Source organism: Psammomys obesus, unplaced genomic scaffold (assembly GCF_907164565.1).
Source record: "Psammomys obesus unplaced genomic scaffold, mPsaObe1.curated_primary_1811, whole genome shotgun sequence".
Classification (NCBI taxonomy): Eukaryota; Metazoa; Chordata; class Mammalia; order Rodentia; family Muridae; genus Psammomys; species Psammomys obesus.
Window position 1 is genome coordinate 124,708 of NW_026596028.1, and position 14,794 is coordinate 139,501.

At 65.2% G+C, this 14,794-nt stretch overlaps 1 protein-coding gene across 1 annotated transcript in view; it reads left to right on the forward strand.

Moving 5' to 3' along the window:
• Nucleotides 1-215: 215 nt before the first annotated feature.
• Cic (capicua transcriptional repressor) overlaps nt 216-14,794 on the forward strand; it is a 26,280-nt gene continuing 11,701 nt past the window's right edge. The window contains 2 exon segments of the mRNA XM_055620687.1: nt 216-305; nt 3,324-6,074. Of these exon segments, the coding sequence (XP_055476662.1) occupies nt 3,335-6,074 (2,740 nt within the window). The 5' untranslated portion in view covers nt 216-305; nt 3,324-3,334.

A 14,794-nucleotide genomic window follows, 5' to 3' on the forward strand; every position in this document is an offset into this window, starting at 1 on the left:
ACCTTCCCGGACGGCTGATTGGCCGAGGTCCGGCCACCCGACACCCAATCGCGCCGAGGAGAGGTGACATCACTAGCTCTCCTCCCATCCCCCACCCCAAACTTCTCCACTCGGGCCACCAGCACCAACAACCGCGTGGGGGAGGGGGAAGAGCGTAAGCCGGTGAGGTCATCGCGCCGCCCCAGCCGTTGCTGATTGGCTGCGGGGCTCGCGGGTGTCGGTTGGCTGCTCTTTGCACCTCCCCCTCGTGCCTCCGCCGCCGCCACAGCGAGGAGCCACCGGCGACGCCAGAGCCGGGAATCCGGGTGAGTCGGGGCCCTGGGTCTAAGGTGTCTCCGGTGTCCAGCGAGACTCCTGAGGAACTGCCCTTTCCGACTTTTTCTCTTCGCCCCGGCTCTTCGGGGCTCCAGGCACTCTGTTACATGGGAGTTGTAGTCTGCCTTATGCTTTCGACTACGGGCCGGATGCAGAAGAAGACTACCATTCCCAGCAGGGATTGCGATCAGCTGGTCAACAAACGCTCGGGCCACGCCTTCTGGGCCTGCTCATTGGAGGGCGCGTCCCTTAGCCCCGCCTCCCCTAATTTCATTGGTTACTGTCTCTCGGAGGGGCGGGGGCCCTGCCTAAGGTGCGTGATGATTGGGTACTGTAACTGTCATTCGGCACGTAAATAGTCTGTTGATTGGTCAGGGCAGGTGTCCATCACTCGGTGTAAGGTAGGCTTCTAGGCAGATCAGGCAGTCGTAGGCTTAGGTTGGTGTCGGTCCCGGAGGGAGGCCGGCCTTGGAATTTGGCCCCGCCCCCGGCGCTGCCAGAAGGACACGATTGGTGGTAGCAAGTGTCGCTCGTGGGTGATAGGCGGAGCCGACTAGACAGCGTATTTCTATTGGTCTAGCTTGGCGCCGGTCAGCGGGGTTGTGGCCGCCTATTGGCTGGTTGCTCCAGCTGTTGCAGGTCCATTCACCATTTTGTGTGTTGGAGTAAAAAAAAAAGGGAGAATCGAGAGGGAGAGCCGGAGGGGGGGCGGGGAGGGACCGGACCGGACTGAGCCGGGGCCACGGCCCCCCGCCCCGAAACCCCGCGGAGCCCGAGGTGAAGGGCGGGGCCAGGGCTGACATTGCGTGAGGGTGGAGGGGAGCTGGAGGCCGAGAGGGGACAGGTGGCAGGGACGGGAAGGGTTACAGGGCAGAAGAGGTGGGCGGAATGGTGTGGGAAGGGGAGACCGAGTGGAGCAAGTGGTGGGAAGGGGGGAGTGACGGGAAAGCGGTGACTGGGGAAGAGTACTGATGACAGGGACGGAGGGTGACAGGACTAGATCGGGGTGACAGCAAGGGGACCGAGTTGGAGGGGGTGATGAGGAGAGGCGATGGGCAGAGGTGTCAGATTTGGAGGTCTAGAGATGGCCGACAGGAGAGTGACTGGGAGGAATATGTGGGAGACATAAGTGGGGTGTCCAGAAGGGGGGAGCAGGAGGGGCCTAGTGCCTGAGGAGACAGGTAGAGGTGGTAACAAGATGGGAGAGGGTGTCAGAGAAGATGGTGTCGGGGGGGGGGGGAGAAACAGTGAGACCCTAAAGGCCGTGGGGTGCGTGGCCTTGGCTTCAGGAGTGTCTTCTCTTTCTGTGAGGGAGACGAGGGCCGCAGGACCCTGGCTGCTGGTTAGCTATGGTGCACAGAAGAGTAGGCCCTGAGAGAGGTTTGGCTCCAGGGTCAAGAGACCGGTCCAGGCAGCAGGGTGAAGGGATGTCGGCCGGGGTGCTTGTAGGCTCTGGGTGGGAGTAAAGGTTTACGTTTGGGCCGCGTTGGGACCCGATCCCAGGCTCCAGAACCGTGCCCCAGCATGTCAGTGGGGGGTGGCCCTGAAGTCTGCTGAGCTCCAGAGTGCGTTGGTACCAATGCCAGGCTCTTCAGAGCTGGCCTGTGAGAACCCGGGGAATGCCCCACAGAAGGAGAAGGCCCCAAGTTGGAGAGCATGAGCTGTGGGGTCTTAAGACTGTCAGAGGGGCCTTGGGTTTGTTTGGAGAGTCTAGGACAGTCAAACTCATGTTTGGCCCCCAAGTTTTCCAAGTCTCTTCGGAGTAAAGTTTTCGGGGTTGTGCTCTGCCTTTTGTTTTTTCTTTTCTCGGGGCGGCTGGAAAGGGGCGGGCAGAATGACTCTTCAGGAAGTGGGTGAGGTTGGCTTGTTGGGCTTGCCTTGCTTTCTTTGACCTCAGCCTACTGCCCCTACCTGGAGTCGGAGGGCATATGTGGGTACCTGGGGATGCTGACCGTTTCAGACACCCTGCCCAGCCAGTGCAGTTTTGGTGAGGCTGCCTGCAGGCCAGAAGTGGGGGCTGGGCCTGCAGGCATCAGGCCGGGTGCTGGTGGGGGGAAGGGGACACTCCCTTGTAGTGGGACAGAGAGCCCGGGATGTGCACATCCGTGTCCCACTGTGTGATGACGTGTGCCTGGATTTCTGCGCCTGCGTGTGCTCCTGTACCGTCCTGTGGCAGTGCCAGTCTGAGCTCTTGCCCCAAACATGCCCCTGCCTGCTCCCTGCCAGGATCTAGGAAGATGGCTGGACCTGGCAGGCCCGGGAGGCAGCAGCCTGGGCCACCATCCCCAGGGACTCTCAGCTGCCTCCTTCTTCCCACAATACCTGGCCGTGCACGGCTGCCTGGAGGGGCGGAAGGAAAGTTGAGGAGGGGAGAGGCTGGCCTCTCAGCCGTGTCACCGCCCTTTCTGTGGCCTGGTGCTCATGCATGTCTGTGTGTGCCCTCTGTGTGGTGAGAGTGAAAGCAAGCGTGCCTCGTGGATCATGTGACAGGCAGCACACAGCCGTGGGCAGGAGCGTGGACTCTGGAGCCCTAGAGCACCCGGGTTTAGAACCCCCGGCTCACCTGGGTTCAGAACCCCGGATCCGCTGCCGCCCTAGAGCATCCGGGTTCAGAACCCCCGGTTCACCCAGGTTCAGAACCCGGGATCCGCTGCGGGGTCTCAATGATGTGCCGTGCTGGATGCACACGCCAGGGAGGCTGGAGGGGAAAGTAGAAGAGGGCTCCAGGCGGTGTGAGTGTCCCGCTGCGAACTCTCAGTGATCTCTCCCATTGGAGCCTGTGCGTGTACTCCATGTCCCCTGCAGAAAGAGCAGGTGTGTGGCTCTCCCGAAGGAGCCGGGCAGGGTGTGCTCAGGAGACCCGGGTGCCAGGCCGTGTCTGGGTGCTTGCCAGAGCTCGCGTAACTGAGGCGGTGCAGTCAGCTGAGCAAACAAGGACCCCGGGGACCCTGGGTCTGTGGGTGTTCACGGTCGCTTCCGATGATCTCTGCTGCTCTCCTGTCACACAGGTAGACGGACAATGAAGCCGATGAAGAAGGCGTGCCCTGGCCTTGCAGGTTCTGCCAGCGGCAGCAAGTCCCCGCCAGCAACCAGGGCCAAGGCTTTGAGACGTCGAGGGGCCGGGGAAGGAGACAAGCCCGAGGAGGATGATGAGGAAGCGCAGCCGCAGGAGCACACAGGGCCAGAAGAGGCCGAGGAGGGTGAGGAAGAGGAGGCGGAGCGGGACCCTGGAGCTGAGGAGCCACCTCCAGACCTGCAGCCTGGCGACCCGACTGCAGGCTTAGCCGAGGACCCCAAAGGGGACGGGGAGGCAGGCCGCTGGGAGCCCTCGCTCAGCCGCAAGACGGCCACCTTCAAGTCTCGGGCCCCCAAGAAGAAGTATGTGGAGGAGCACGGTGCTGTGGGGGCCCCAGAAGAGCGGGAGCGGACCCCTGAGGACCCCACTGCCCTGGGCGCGCCCCCGAGGCCACCCACCTCCGCGCGCTCCTCCTCGACGGACACGGCCAGTGAGCACTCAGCTGACCTGGAGGATGAGCCAGCCGAGGCTCCAGGCCCCTGGCCCTCTGCTGGCGCCAGCGGTGGCTATGACCTGCGGCAGCTGAGGTCCCAGCGGGTGCTGGCCCGGCGCGGTGACGGCCTCTTCCTGCCTGCTGTGGTGCGCCAGGTGCGCCGAAGCCACGACCTGGGCGTGCAGTTCCCTGGGGACCGGGCCTTGACTTTCTATGAGGGGGTGCCGGGCGGTGCTGTGGACGTAGTTTTAGATGCCACGCCACCGCCGGGTGCGCTGATGGTGGGCACAGCTGTCTGCACCTGTGTGGAGCCCGGCGTGGCCGCCTACCGCGAGGGCGTCGTGGTGGAGGTGGCTTCCAAGCCAGCCGCCTATAAGGTCCGCCTGAGCCCCCCAGGCCCCCTGCCGCAGGCCCCGCAGCCGCTGCACCGTGAACCCGAGGAAGCCGTGTGGGTCACCCGCTCCAGCCTGCGCCTGCTTCGGCCGCCCTGGGAACCCGAGGCCTTGCTGAGAAAGCACCCTCCGGGCCCAGAGGAAGAGGCGGCCGAGCCGGGGGCCGCCATGCCCGCTGGCCCTTCCTCCTTGGAGCCCAAGCAGCCAGAGGACGCTGAGGTCTCCAACATTAGCTTTGGTAGCACCCTGGGGAGTCGCTGTGAGGAGGGGGAGAAGCCCCCCCCAGCTCTGGGCGCGCCGGTCCTGCTCCCCCTGCCCCCGCCCCAGCTCCTGTCGCCGCCCCCGAAGTCCCCCGCCTTCGCCGGCCCCGGGCGCCCGGGAGAGCAGCCTTCGCCCTGCCAGGAGGGCAGCCAGGGCGGCAGCCGGAGCAGCAGCGTGGCGTCGCTGGAGAAGGGCGCCGCCCCGGCCGCGCGCGCCCGCACGCCGCTCACCGCCGCGCAGCAGAAGTACAAGAAGGGCGACGTGGTGTGCACGCCCAACGGCATCCGGAAGAAGTTCAACGGCAAGCAGTGGCGCCGCCTGTGCTCCCGCGACGGCTGCATGAAGGAGTCACAGCGGCGGGGCTACTGCTCGCGCCACCTGTCCATGAGGACCAAAGAGATGGAGGGCCTGGCGGACGGCGCGGGCGGCGCGGGGCGGCCGGCCGGCGGGGCGGCCCGCGAGGGCAGCGCCGAGTTCGACTGGGGCGACGAGACGTCGAGGGACAGCGAGGCCAGCAGCGTGGCGGCCCGCGGCGACTCCCGCCCGCGCCTGCTGGCCCCCGCCGACCTGTCCCGCTTCGAGTTCGACGAGTGCGAGGCGGCGGTGATGCTGGTGTCGCTCGGCAGCTCCCGCTCGGGCACGCCGTCCTTCTCGCCCGTGTCCACGCAGTCGCCCTTCTCGCCCGCGCCCTCGCCCTCGCCCTCGCCGCTCTTCGGCTTCCGCCCCGCCAACTTCAGCCCCATCAACGCGTCGCCCGTCATCCAGCGCTCGGCCGTGCGCAGCCGCCACCTGAGCGCCAGCACCCCGAAGGCCGGCGTGCTCACCCCGCCGGACCTGGGCGCCCACCCGCCGCCGCCCGGCCCGCGCGAGCGCCACTCCTCCGGCATCCTTCCCACCTTCCAGACCAACCTCACCTTCACCGTCCCCATCAGCCCCGGGCGCAGGAAGGCCGAGCTGCTGCCCCACCCGGGCGCCTTGGGGGCCCCGGGGGCCGGCGGGGGCGCCGCCGCCGCGGACTTCCCCAAGAGCGACGGCCTGGACTCCGGCGTGGACTCGGTGTCCCACACGCCCACCCCCTCCGCGCCCGCCGGCTTCCGCGCCGTGTCGCCCGCCGCGCCCTTCTCCCGCTCCCGCCAGCCCTCGCCGCTGCTGCTGCTGCCCCCACCCGCCGGCCTCACCTCGGACCCGGGGCCCTCCGTGCGGAGGGTGCCCGCCGTGCAGCGGGACTCGCCTGTCATCGTCCGCAACCCCGACGTGCCGCTGCCCTCCAAGTTCCCCGGAGACGTGGGCGCTGCCGGCGAGCCCCGGGCCGCGGGCCCTGGCAGGGGCTGCCGCGAGACCCCTGTGCCCCCCGGGGCGGCCAGCGGGAAGCCTGGCCTGCCCCCACCGCTGCCTGCCCCCGTGCCCATCACTGTGCCTCCAGCCGCCCCGACTGCTGTGGCCCAGCCCGTGCCCACCTTGGGCCTGGCTTCTTCGCCCTTCCAGCCTGTGGCCTTCCACCCTTCACCCGCCGCCCTGTTGCCAGTCCTCGTGCCGAGCAGCTACCCCAGCCACCCCGCCCCCAGGAAAGAGGTCATCATGGGCAGGCCCGGAACAGGTAAGCGGGTGGGTGGCCGCACTGCCGTCGAGCTGGGCCAGCCATGAGGGCGCGGGGCCGTCTGTCCCAGGAGGGCCATGGTGAGGCTCACACGCCCGGCAAGCGGCTCCTCAGACCCGGGGTGGCACTACCCCGGGCCACCTGCTGGGGACGTCGCCAGGGCTCTTCCAAGGACACCCCCCCTCCAAGTCAGGCCTCTGTGGGGCTGTTGGAGGCGCAGCGGCGCTGACACCTCCCAGGCCTGGGAGGAGAGGTCAGGAGCAGATAACGTGCGCCCTTTATCTTGCCACGTCTCACGCCCAGCGCATAGCACGGTTCTCTCCTCACACCCCTGCGCTGACCCTTCTCAAATGCCAGCTCATCCTGTCGACGTCACTGTTAGGCGGGGGCCAGGAAGGCGCTTGCTTGGGGGAAACTGAGGACAGACAGCTTAGTGACTTCGCACCGAGGCAGTCTGGCTTTGGGGCTTAGTCACAAGAAAAGGGGAGACCGGGGCCCTAAGGGCCCTTCTCTGCTGTGTGGGCGCCAGGGTTGGAGATGGGTGCCGAGCTCACCGCCTGCTGGGACTCCAGCTGTGTCCTCAGGATAGGGCGCAGTGGACAGCTGTCTGTGGACAGCGGCCGTGTGAATGGCTGGGGGTCGGTGGTCAGTGCTCTGGGATCTGTGCAAGTCTGGAGAAGATGCTGATCCAGCCAGAAAAGTGAGCGAGGGCTGAGCGCCCGGGCCCAGGGCCTGTGAGCTGCAGCTTGATGGGCATATCGATGAGAGCGGGCCGGCCGGCCCCAGAGGGGAGAGTGTAAAGGCCCTGAGGCGGCAGCAGACAATCAGAAGACTAGAACCCACGGCCCTGGAAAGGAGGGGTCAGTGGGATGTGGCGCTGAGCTGGTGAGCCAGCGCCAGACCTCAGAGGGTCGGTCAGAGGGACGGCGGGGAGCCGTGGAGGTTTTGAGGAGTCGTGAGCCCCGCTCCCTGTGGAGGGAGGATTCAAGCCCTGGGCGCAGAGGGCGGAAAGGAAGGAGTGGTGGATGTGGGTAGCAGTTGCTGTGGCCTGGGCTCTGGGAGGAGCCGCTTTACCAAGGAACCAGGCCTTGCCCTTAACAAAGCACCAGGGTGGCCCGTCTGCAGAGCCAGGGCACCGGGCACGGCTGTGACTTCCCTCACGCTCCTTCCTGAGGTGGGCTGGGGCTTCTCCCCAGCACGTCTTCATCTGCTGCTGTAGTCGGCGCACGGCTCCCCCTGCAGAAGTAGGCGCATCTGTGAACCTCGAGTGTGGGCCTCCGTCTCCCGACAGCCCACACGGCGTGCGCGCACACGCACACGTACATGCATACAGAGGCACGCTCATGTGCACACACACTCGCACACAGGGGCACACACACGTGTACTTTCACGCCCCTACAGGGTGGGCGGGCAGGCCTGCCAGGCTGAGCAGCATTAGCACGGCAGATAATGCCGAGGCTCGCCAGGACAGGCCTCCGAGAGGCTCCTGTCATGTCCAGATGAGGAAGTCTGAGGCCTTGGCCAATGGAAGGCCCTGACGTCCCTGGCGGGGAAGGCACAGCTCTGCCTCACGCAGGTTGTTTAGCTTCCAGACCGTAAGACTCACGACCAGGTGTTCTGGCTGGAACGGCTCGCTGAGCACCAGCAGGACTATACTGGTGTGCCAGGCGTGAGCCCTGATGAGTATTCCCGAGAGTCCTCGCTTGCCCAAGGAAGTGAGCGTGAGGAGGCCATTAGGTGCCTGCCGAGGAGCCTGCAGCTCAGTCCTCAGTCACTCACCTAAAGTCACCTGGGCAGGAAGAAAGACAGCAGGATTTGAACACAGACTGGCTCCAGATACGGAGCATTTAAGTCCTGTCAGTGTGATGATGATGATGATAAAGATGATTAAAATAGCCCTTTACTGAGCACACACTATGAGCCTTGCCCCAGGCTCAGCCCTTTCATCAGATCCACCTGAGGCTGTAAAACAGGGCTTCCCGGCCCTGCTGTCCAGATGCAGAGCTAAGGTTCAGGAGAGGAGTCTCCGCCGCAGGCCACCTGGCTGCTAGGGCTTGTCCAGCGCCCGTCCTGGCGGTTCTGAGCGCAGACTCCCTGACTGCACCCATACTTGAGGCATCTGGGCTGCCCTCAGGGCCGCAGCAGCCCTTCATTCTCCTCCCAGAGGCCTCCCTGGCCTTTGGGAGGCAGGTGCCTGGGGGCCTGCTGCCTCTAAAGTTCAAGGAGGGCTGGCTGTGTCTGGTGGCATAAAAGGGTCATCGTCCTGGCCTTTTTTTACCCTTCCTTGTCAGGGCCTGACCCTCTGTCAGAGGGCAGCAGGTGTGAGGGGGCGGGCCAGGACAGCCTGCCTGTCCCTGTTCCCCCGCCCCCGCCCCAGGCCTTCGCTTCCTCTAGGGGACATGCTGGGGCAGGCTGCCGGCATTCTCTGCATTCTGCTTGGGGCTCGTCCAGCCAGCTGCCATTGCCACCTCCCTTTGACGCTTCCCGCCCGCTCCCCAGGAAAGGGAGGGCTGCCCCCAATACCAACCTGTAGTCCTGCCAGAGGTCTCAGCCCCCGGCTGGCCTGGTCCTCCCAGGTGCAGCTTCCTGCTTGGCTTTGCAGTGCTGACACTGACGCCCCCTCCAGTTGTCCTCTCAGGGCTTCTATCTCTCTCCCAATCACGCGCAGCCATCTTCCCCTGGGCTCCGCGGTTTTCTCTGTCTCTGCCTCTATCTTTGTATCATTCTCTAGACCTCTGACCTCTATCTGTCTGTCTCAGGACTGCTAGGATACTTCATGGTTTTGTCCCTGCTCAGGCTTCAGCCCCTGTCAAGGTTCCAGCCCAGATTCTTCTGTCTTGGATCCCAGGCTGGGAGTCCTGTGTCTCCCTGTGTCTCCCCTGGTCCTCTCTTTCCTATTTTTTCCTTTAACTTTGCCTTGTTTATTTTTGCTGTTGTTGCTTTTTTTGTTTTGTTTTGTTTGTGTTGTGTTTTTTAGACAGGGTTTCTCCCTGTGGTCCTGGCTGTCCTGGACTCGCTCTGTAGCCCAGGCTGGCCTCGAACTCACAGAGCTCCCCCTGCCCCTGCCTCCCGAGTGCTGGGATCCCAGGCGCGCGCCACTGCGCCAGGGTGCTTGTTGCTTTTTTGAGATGAGGCTGCAGAAAGCCCATGCTGGCCCTTGGAGGCTTTGTTTTTTCCTTTTCTTTGAGGCAGGGTTTCTCTGTGTGGCTCCGTCTGTCCTGGAAGACCGGAGAGCAGGCTGCCTCCCGAGTGTGTCCACTGCACGAGTGTGTCGTGTCGGCCCGTGTGCTGGGGGCATGGACGTGTACGGCCATGCTCAGCTCTCTCGAGAACATTGTGTAGATATTCCTGCTGCCTCTGTCCCAGCCTTCTACACGTTCTCTGCACGTCAGGTTCTCTCTGTTAATGTTCATGTATTTATTTTGAGAGAGAGAGTGAGAGAGAGAGAGAGAGGCTGTGCATGTGTTTATGCCAGTGTGCGTCTCGGTAAATCTGTGAATGTCCGAGGACAACTTGTGGGAGCCAGTGCAGGCCTTTCACCATGTGGGTTGTGGGACTTGAGCTCAGGCAGGGAGGCCTGGTGGCAGGCGGCTCTACCTGGGCCAGGTTCTTTAATTTTTTTTTTTTTTTTTTTTTTTTTAAGACAGGGTTTCTCTTTGTAGCCCTGGCTGTCCTGAGCTGACTTTGTAGACCAGGCTGGCCTTGAACTCAGAACCCGCCTGCCTCTGCCTTCCTGCTGTGCCACCACGCCTGGCTACCCCTTCTTTTTTGAACTTTTAGTGTGTGAGGGAAAACAGTTTTGTAGGGTAGTTCTCTCCCTGCGCCTTCATGGAGAGTCTGGCACTTTAACTCTGGTCGCTCGTACAGCAAATGCCTTTACCTGCTGAGCCTCCGTCCTCTTGCCTAACCCTTTAAGGAGGTTGTCACTGAGGAGCTCCCTCTTGGCCCCTCACACGGGAACAGTCCATCCTTGCCCCTGAGACCTGCTGAGAAATGTTGGGATCCAGCTTGTCCACCCGCCCACCCAACACCTGTCCCCGCTGGCAGGAAGCCGGGGGCTATGTGGGCCAAGCTAGGAGATCCGGCCAGAGGAGGTGGCAGGAAGCAGGGCCCATGGCCCGCCTCCTACCTGCTGGGGGGCACGGCTCCACCCCCCCCCCACCCCAGTGTCAGTGCAAAGGACCAGGCATTTAACTGTGCCATGAGCAGCAGGAAAAAATGAGGCCCAGAGAGGGGCTGGCTCAGCCTGACTCAGGCTCTTCCCGCCAGAACGTTCACTGTCGCTCCTGCACTGTACCAGTATCAGTTCCCGGGGAAGGCAATTCCATCCTTATCTTTCTGCCAGGTGCAGGAGGAGCGGTCCTAGGGACGAGTGAGTGGAAAAGGCAGATACAGGATGAGACGGGAGAGTCAGGGGAGTTGGTGCCTCGGAGGAAGCCAGAGGTCAGGGACGGCGCTGGCTCTTGGGCACTTAGAGGAACGTCAGGTAGGGTTTCATTAGAGGCAGCGTGTGCTCTGAGCATGAGGAATAAACCGGGTTCCGGGGCACGGATGCGAAGGTGAAAGTGCATGACCTCTCTGCCGCCAGCTAGAGCTAGGGCCATCACTACACCCAGACTTGGAGGATGGGTGCTGTGGAGGACAAGCCTCGCCCCGTCGGGCTTGAGAGCAAGGGTGGGCAGCTGGGGCAAGGGAAAAACCGAGAAACGGTTGAGGGCAGGGGGGGGGGGGGTGGGCTCTCGGTGCCAGAGCGCAGCAGAGGACCCGAGCCGGGAAGAACCGCGGGCGGAGCGTTAGTGCGGGAGGTGGCAGGAGAAGGAAGGAACTTTCTGAGGAGCCCCCGGCCCCAAGCCAGCAGCCGTGGCCCGGGCCGCTGCGAGGGCCCAGGCTGCCTCCTCGCGGCGGCGGGCGGCGGCGCAGGGGCGCGCGCATGCGCGGCCGGGCAGGCGCGTCCGGGAGACCCTGGCGCCCGGCATTAATGGCTCCATTAGTGGCCGGGAGGGAGGCGCATTAGCGGCGGCGACGGCGTCTGGCTCCCATTACCGCCGGCGGCAGCGGCTGCACCGCAGGCGGCTGGACCCTCGCCCGGCGCGCCGCCGCCTCCGCCCGCACGCGTCCCTGGGTCCCGCTCCGCACCAGGGCGCGGGTAGGAAGCCTCCGTCCCTGTGTCGGCCGTGGCGCCTGCCGAGCGCGCGGTGGGCCCGCCCCCGCCCCGCGCCTGTTGCTCGCGGAAGGGACAGGACGGTGCGCCCGGGCCGCCGGCACCCAGGGGTGCGGGTTCCCGCGCACCCCGGGGAGTCGCCCCGCCAGCCCCGCGGCGGCGGGCCCGGCCCTTCTATTGGTTCCCGTCGCACCTTCCGACCGCCGATTGGCAGAGGCCCCCTCTGTGTGCTTAACCCCTGCGTGGCCAGGCCCTCCAGCGGGGTGCTCCCCCACACCGTCCCAGACAGCCGGGGTGCCAGCTGGCCCGCGCCCCGTCGCGGCCCGCGTGGGTGTCAGGCCGGCCGGGCACCCGCCCGCCTTCCGAGCACAAAGCGGCTTTGTAGGGCCTGCCGGGGACTGGCCGCGGGCCAGGAGGCTAGTGGAAAATCTCGTGAGCGCCGGGAGAGGAGGGGGAAGGCAGGGCGGCGCCCCCTCCTCCGCCGGGCGGTGGCGCCTTCTTCTGTTCGCGCCGACCAGCGCTCCCAGCCCGGGAGCTTGCCCACAAGTTCTCCCCGCCCTCGCACCTTTCCACCCCTGAATCTCCATCCTGCTCTCCACCTGCATCCTGCTCTTCTCCCAGTCCCCGGGGACCCGTCTCCCCCCGCCCCCCACTTCTTTTCTCCCTCTTTTCCTCCAGCCCTCCCTGCCTACCCTAGCCTGCCTCACACTGACTCACCCTGACGCTATTTTTAGCCCCCATCCCTGTGGAGCCTTGCCAGCCCAATCCTAGGCCCGTTCCCCAGGCAACCCTGGCCGTCGCCGACGCCTCCCAGGATGGGTGGGTGGGTAGGTGGGTGTGTATGTTGAGAGCGGGTGAGGGGAGCTGGGGACACCGGGGTGGTGAGCAGGAGCCCGGACCGGGGTAGGGAGAAGCCGAGGGCGGCTGCTGAGGGCGTGGTGCCTTGAGGGCTCAATAATTGGGGCCGTGAGTTCGGAGTGAGTCGACCTGTCCCTCCGTCTGTCAGCATCCCTGGCAGCTTGCCCCGGGCGTCGGGGCAGGCCCTGGCCTGCACCACCCCAGGTGGCTGTTGATGTGTCTGGGCTCTCTGTCCCCAGGCCAGGATGGTGTGTTTCGTTGGGAGCTACTTAAGTTTTTGGCTAGAAGCTTTTGTGGAGTTGAGGAGGGTGGTGCAGGAGGGTGGCTCCCGCCTGAGCCCCGCCCAGTACCTGCCTTGAGTGAAAGATAGCTGCGTGCCTCCCCTCACACAGGGCTGGGGCCCTGCTTTAGGGAAACACAGTCCTTTCCAACTTGGGAGGCCCCAGTCAGGGTTGGGGCTGGCTGGAGTGGGGGAGTGTTTGGGGACAGGACCTGCTCTCTCCCTTTCACTCGTAATCCACCCCCCCCCCCGTTCTTCCACCCCGAACAATAGAAGCTAAGTATAGGGCTGGCCCAGTGCCCAGGGCAGGGGGGCCCTTCCCGCCCGGATTCTGCCCCTCCCTGCCAGGCAGGCCCCCGCTTGGCTGTACCCTGCCCTGAAAAGGGCCTCTTCCTCTGCTTTTTTCCATGGGTACTGTGTGTTTCACCAGATGTGCAATCTTCCCAGATGTGAGGCCCGCTCTTCCCACTGCGCTGTGCTTGGCTTTTTCTCCGCCCGGCACAAGCGGGGAAGACAGCCTTCTCTGAGCTCTGCCCCTGGACCACCCTGCAGTGGGGAAGGGGTTAACCTGCCAGTGGGTGACTCACGGGGAGAGGAGGGGGAAGCAGGGGAGAGATAGTGGCCACATTGATTTCAGCCTCACGTTGCAGTCCCTAGGGCGGTGAGGTAATGGAGGGTCTGAGTCTGGGGCCGTCACCTAATAGTCCCTCTGGTAGCCCCCCCACCCCCACCCCCGGGCTGCCAGCCAAGTGTCTGGCCCTCTGGAGGTCAGAGGGTTACAAGACCTTCCTGTCCCCTTGGGGTCAGGTTACCCAGTTTTTGCCTTCAGCCTTGTCAGTGAATGGGGTGGGCTGAAAAGGAGGGTTGCCTGCTCTTGTTGGAGACTGTTCTTTCTAGAACCCAGTCTTGTTCCCCCGGAGCCTGCGAGACAGCCCAGGCCTCTGCTTCTGCTGGGGGAGACCCCAGACCCTCCGCTGTGAGCCGTCTACCCTGATGGACTTGATCATCGTTTGGTCTTGCTTCTGGAATCCTGCTTGTGTCCGCCTGGAGTAATGACAAGAGCACTTGACTTGGAGTCTTGAGTTGTTAAAGCCCTGTCTGTGTGATCATGCCTATTTATTCATTTTCCCACATAGACACCGAGAGTAAGGCTGATCTCCCCCTAGGTGGCCAGGAAGCTCAGCGAACCTTCCAGCAGCTCGTGACTGCCCCGGCGCTGGCGCCCTTTCTTTCCCCGGGCCTTTGGCTGGGGCTAGATAAGAACAGAGGGTGGGCAGTGGTGTGCCCCCGTGTCACACGCGTAGACGGTGGGAGCAGCGGCTGGAAGCTTTGTAGTGGAATGACGGTGGAGGGCCACAGGCTGGAGCGTGGGGTCGGTCTGATGGTGTCTGTGAATTGGCGAGCCCTGGTGTGGGGTGCTGAGCCGGTGCTCAGAAGGCCGAGCGAAGTGAGTGTGGGCATGGTGGACCGTGCCCGCTGAGGCTGGCCCGGTTCGCGTGGGCTGTGTGGGTGAGGGGGGCACGCGGCGGCGGGAGCTAAGCAAGGGTCGTGGACTTTAGGTGGCACATCTGTGTCAGCGGGTGTGTGGAGCATGACTTCGTGTGTGACAGCACGGGTGTAAGACCGAGGGCGTGCGGTGCCCGTAGCGGTGTGTAAGCGATGATGGGTGTGGCACGGAACTGTTTCCGTAAGGCGTCTGCGCGCGCCCGTCTGCGCACAGGAGTTAGGGCTCGGGATGATCTGCCCAGCCCTTCGCCAGGTCGGCCCCGCCGCGAGTGAGCGCGTTGCTCGCGCGCTGCTCGCGCGCGATGGACACAGCAGCACCCTGAAGCCGGGCCTCTGCAGCGCGGCACCAGAACCGCCCCCCTGGCTGGCTGCCTTTGCTGCAGTGCGCCCTCCCTGCCACCCCGCTGCGGGCCCGCCCCCGGCCGGCTGGGAGCCAACCGCAGCCCGCCCCGCCTCGCCCTCATTTGCATATGACTGACGTTCCCCCGGGGCGGCCAATGGGGGCGGGCGCGGCGGGGCCTGACCCGCGCGCGGCGGCAGCTGCCAATAGGCTCGCGCGCAGGGGGCCGGGCTTGCGCGGAAGGCCGCGGGGGAAGCGGGGAAGGGGCGGGGGGAGCGCGGCGGGGGGAGGGGAGCGCGTAGTAGTGGCGGGGCGGGGAGGCGGCGGCGGCGCGGCGCGGGGCTCGCTTGGAGCGCACGGACGCAGGCACGCCGGCCCGTCTGTCCGCCGGGGACCCGAGGTCGACCTGCTGCCCGGCCGCCGGCGCGGGGCCCGGAGAGGCGGGGCGGCGGGGCCAGAGCCGTTACCCGCCGGAGCTTCGAGGGCGGGCGGGAGGGAGCGAGCGAGCGGCGAGGCAGCCAGCGCGGGAGGGAGGGGGCCGCCCCCGCGCACGCGCGCCGCGCCCCGCCCCGCCC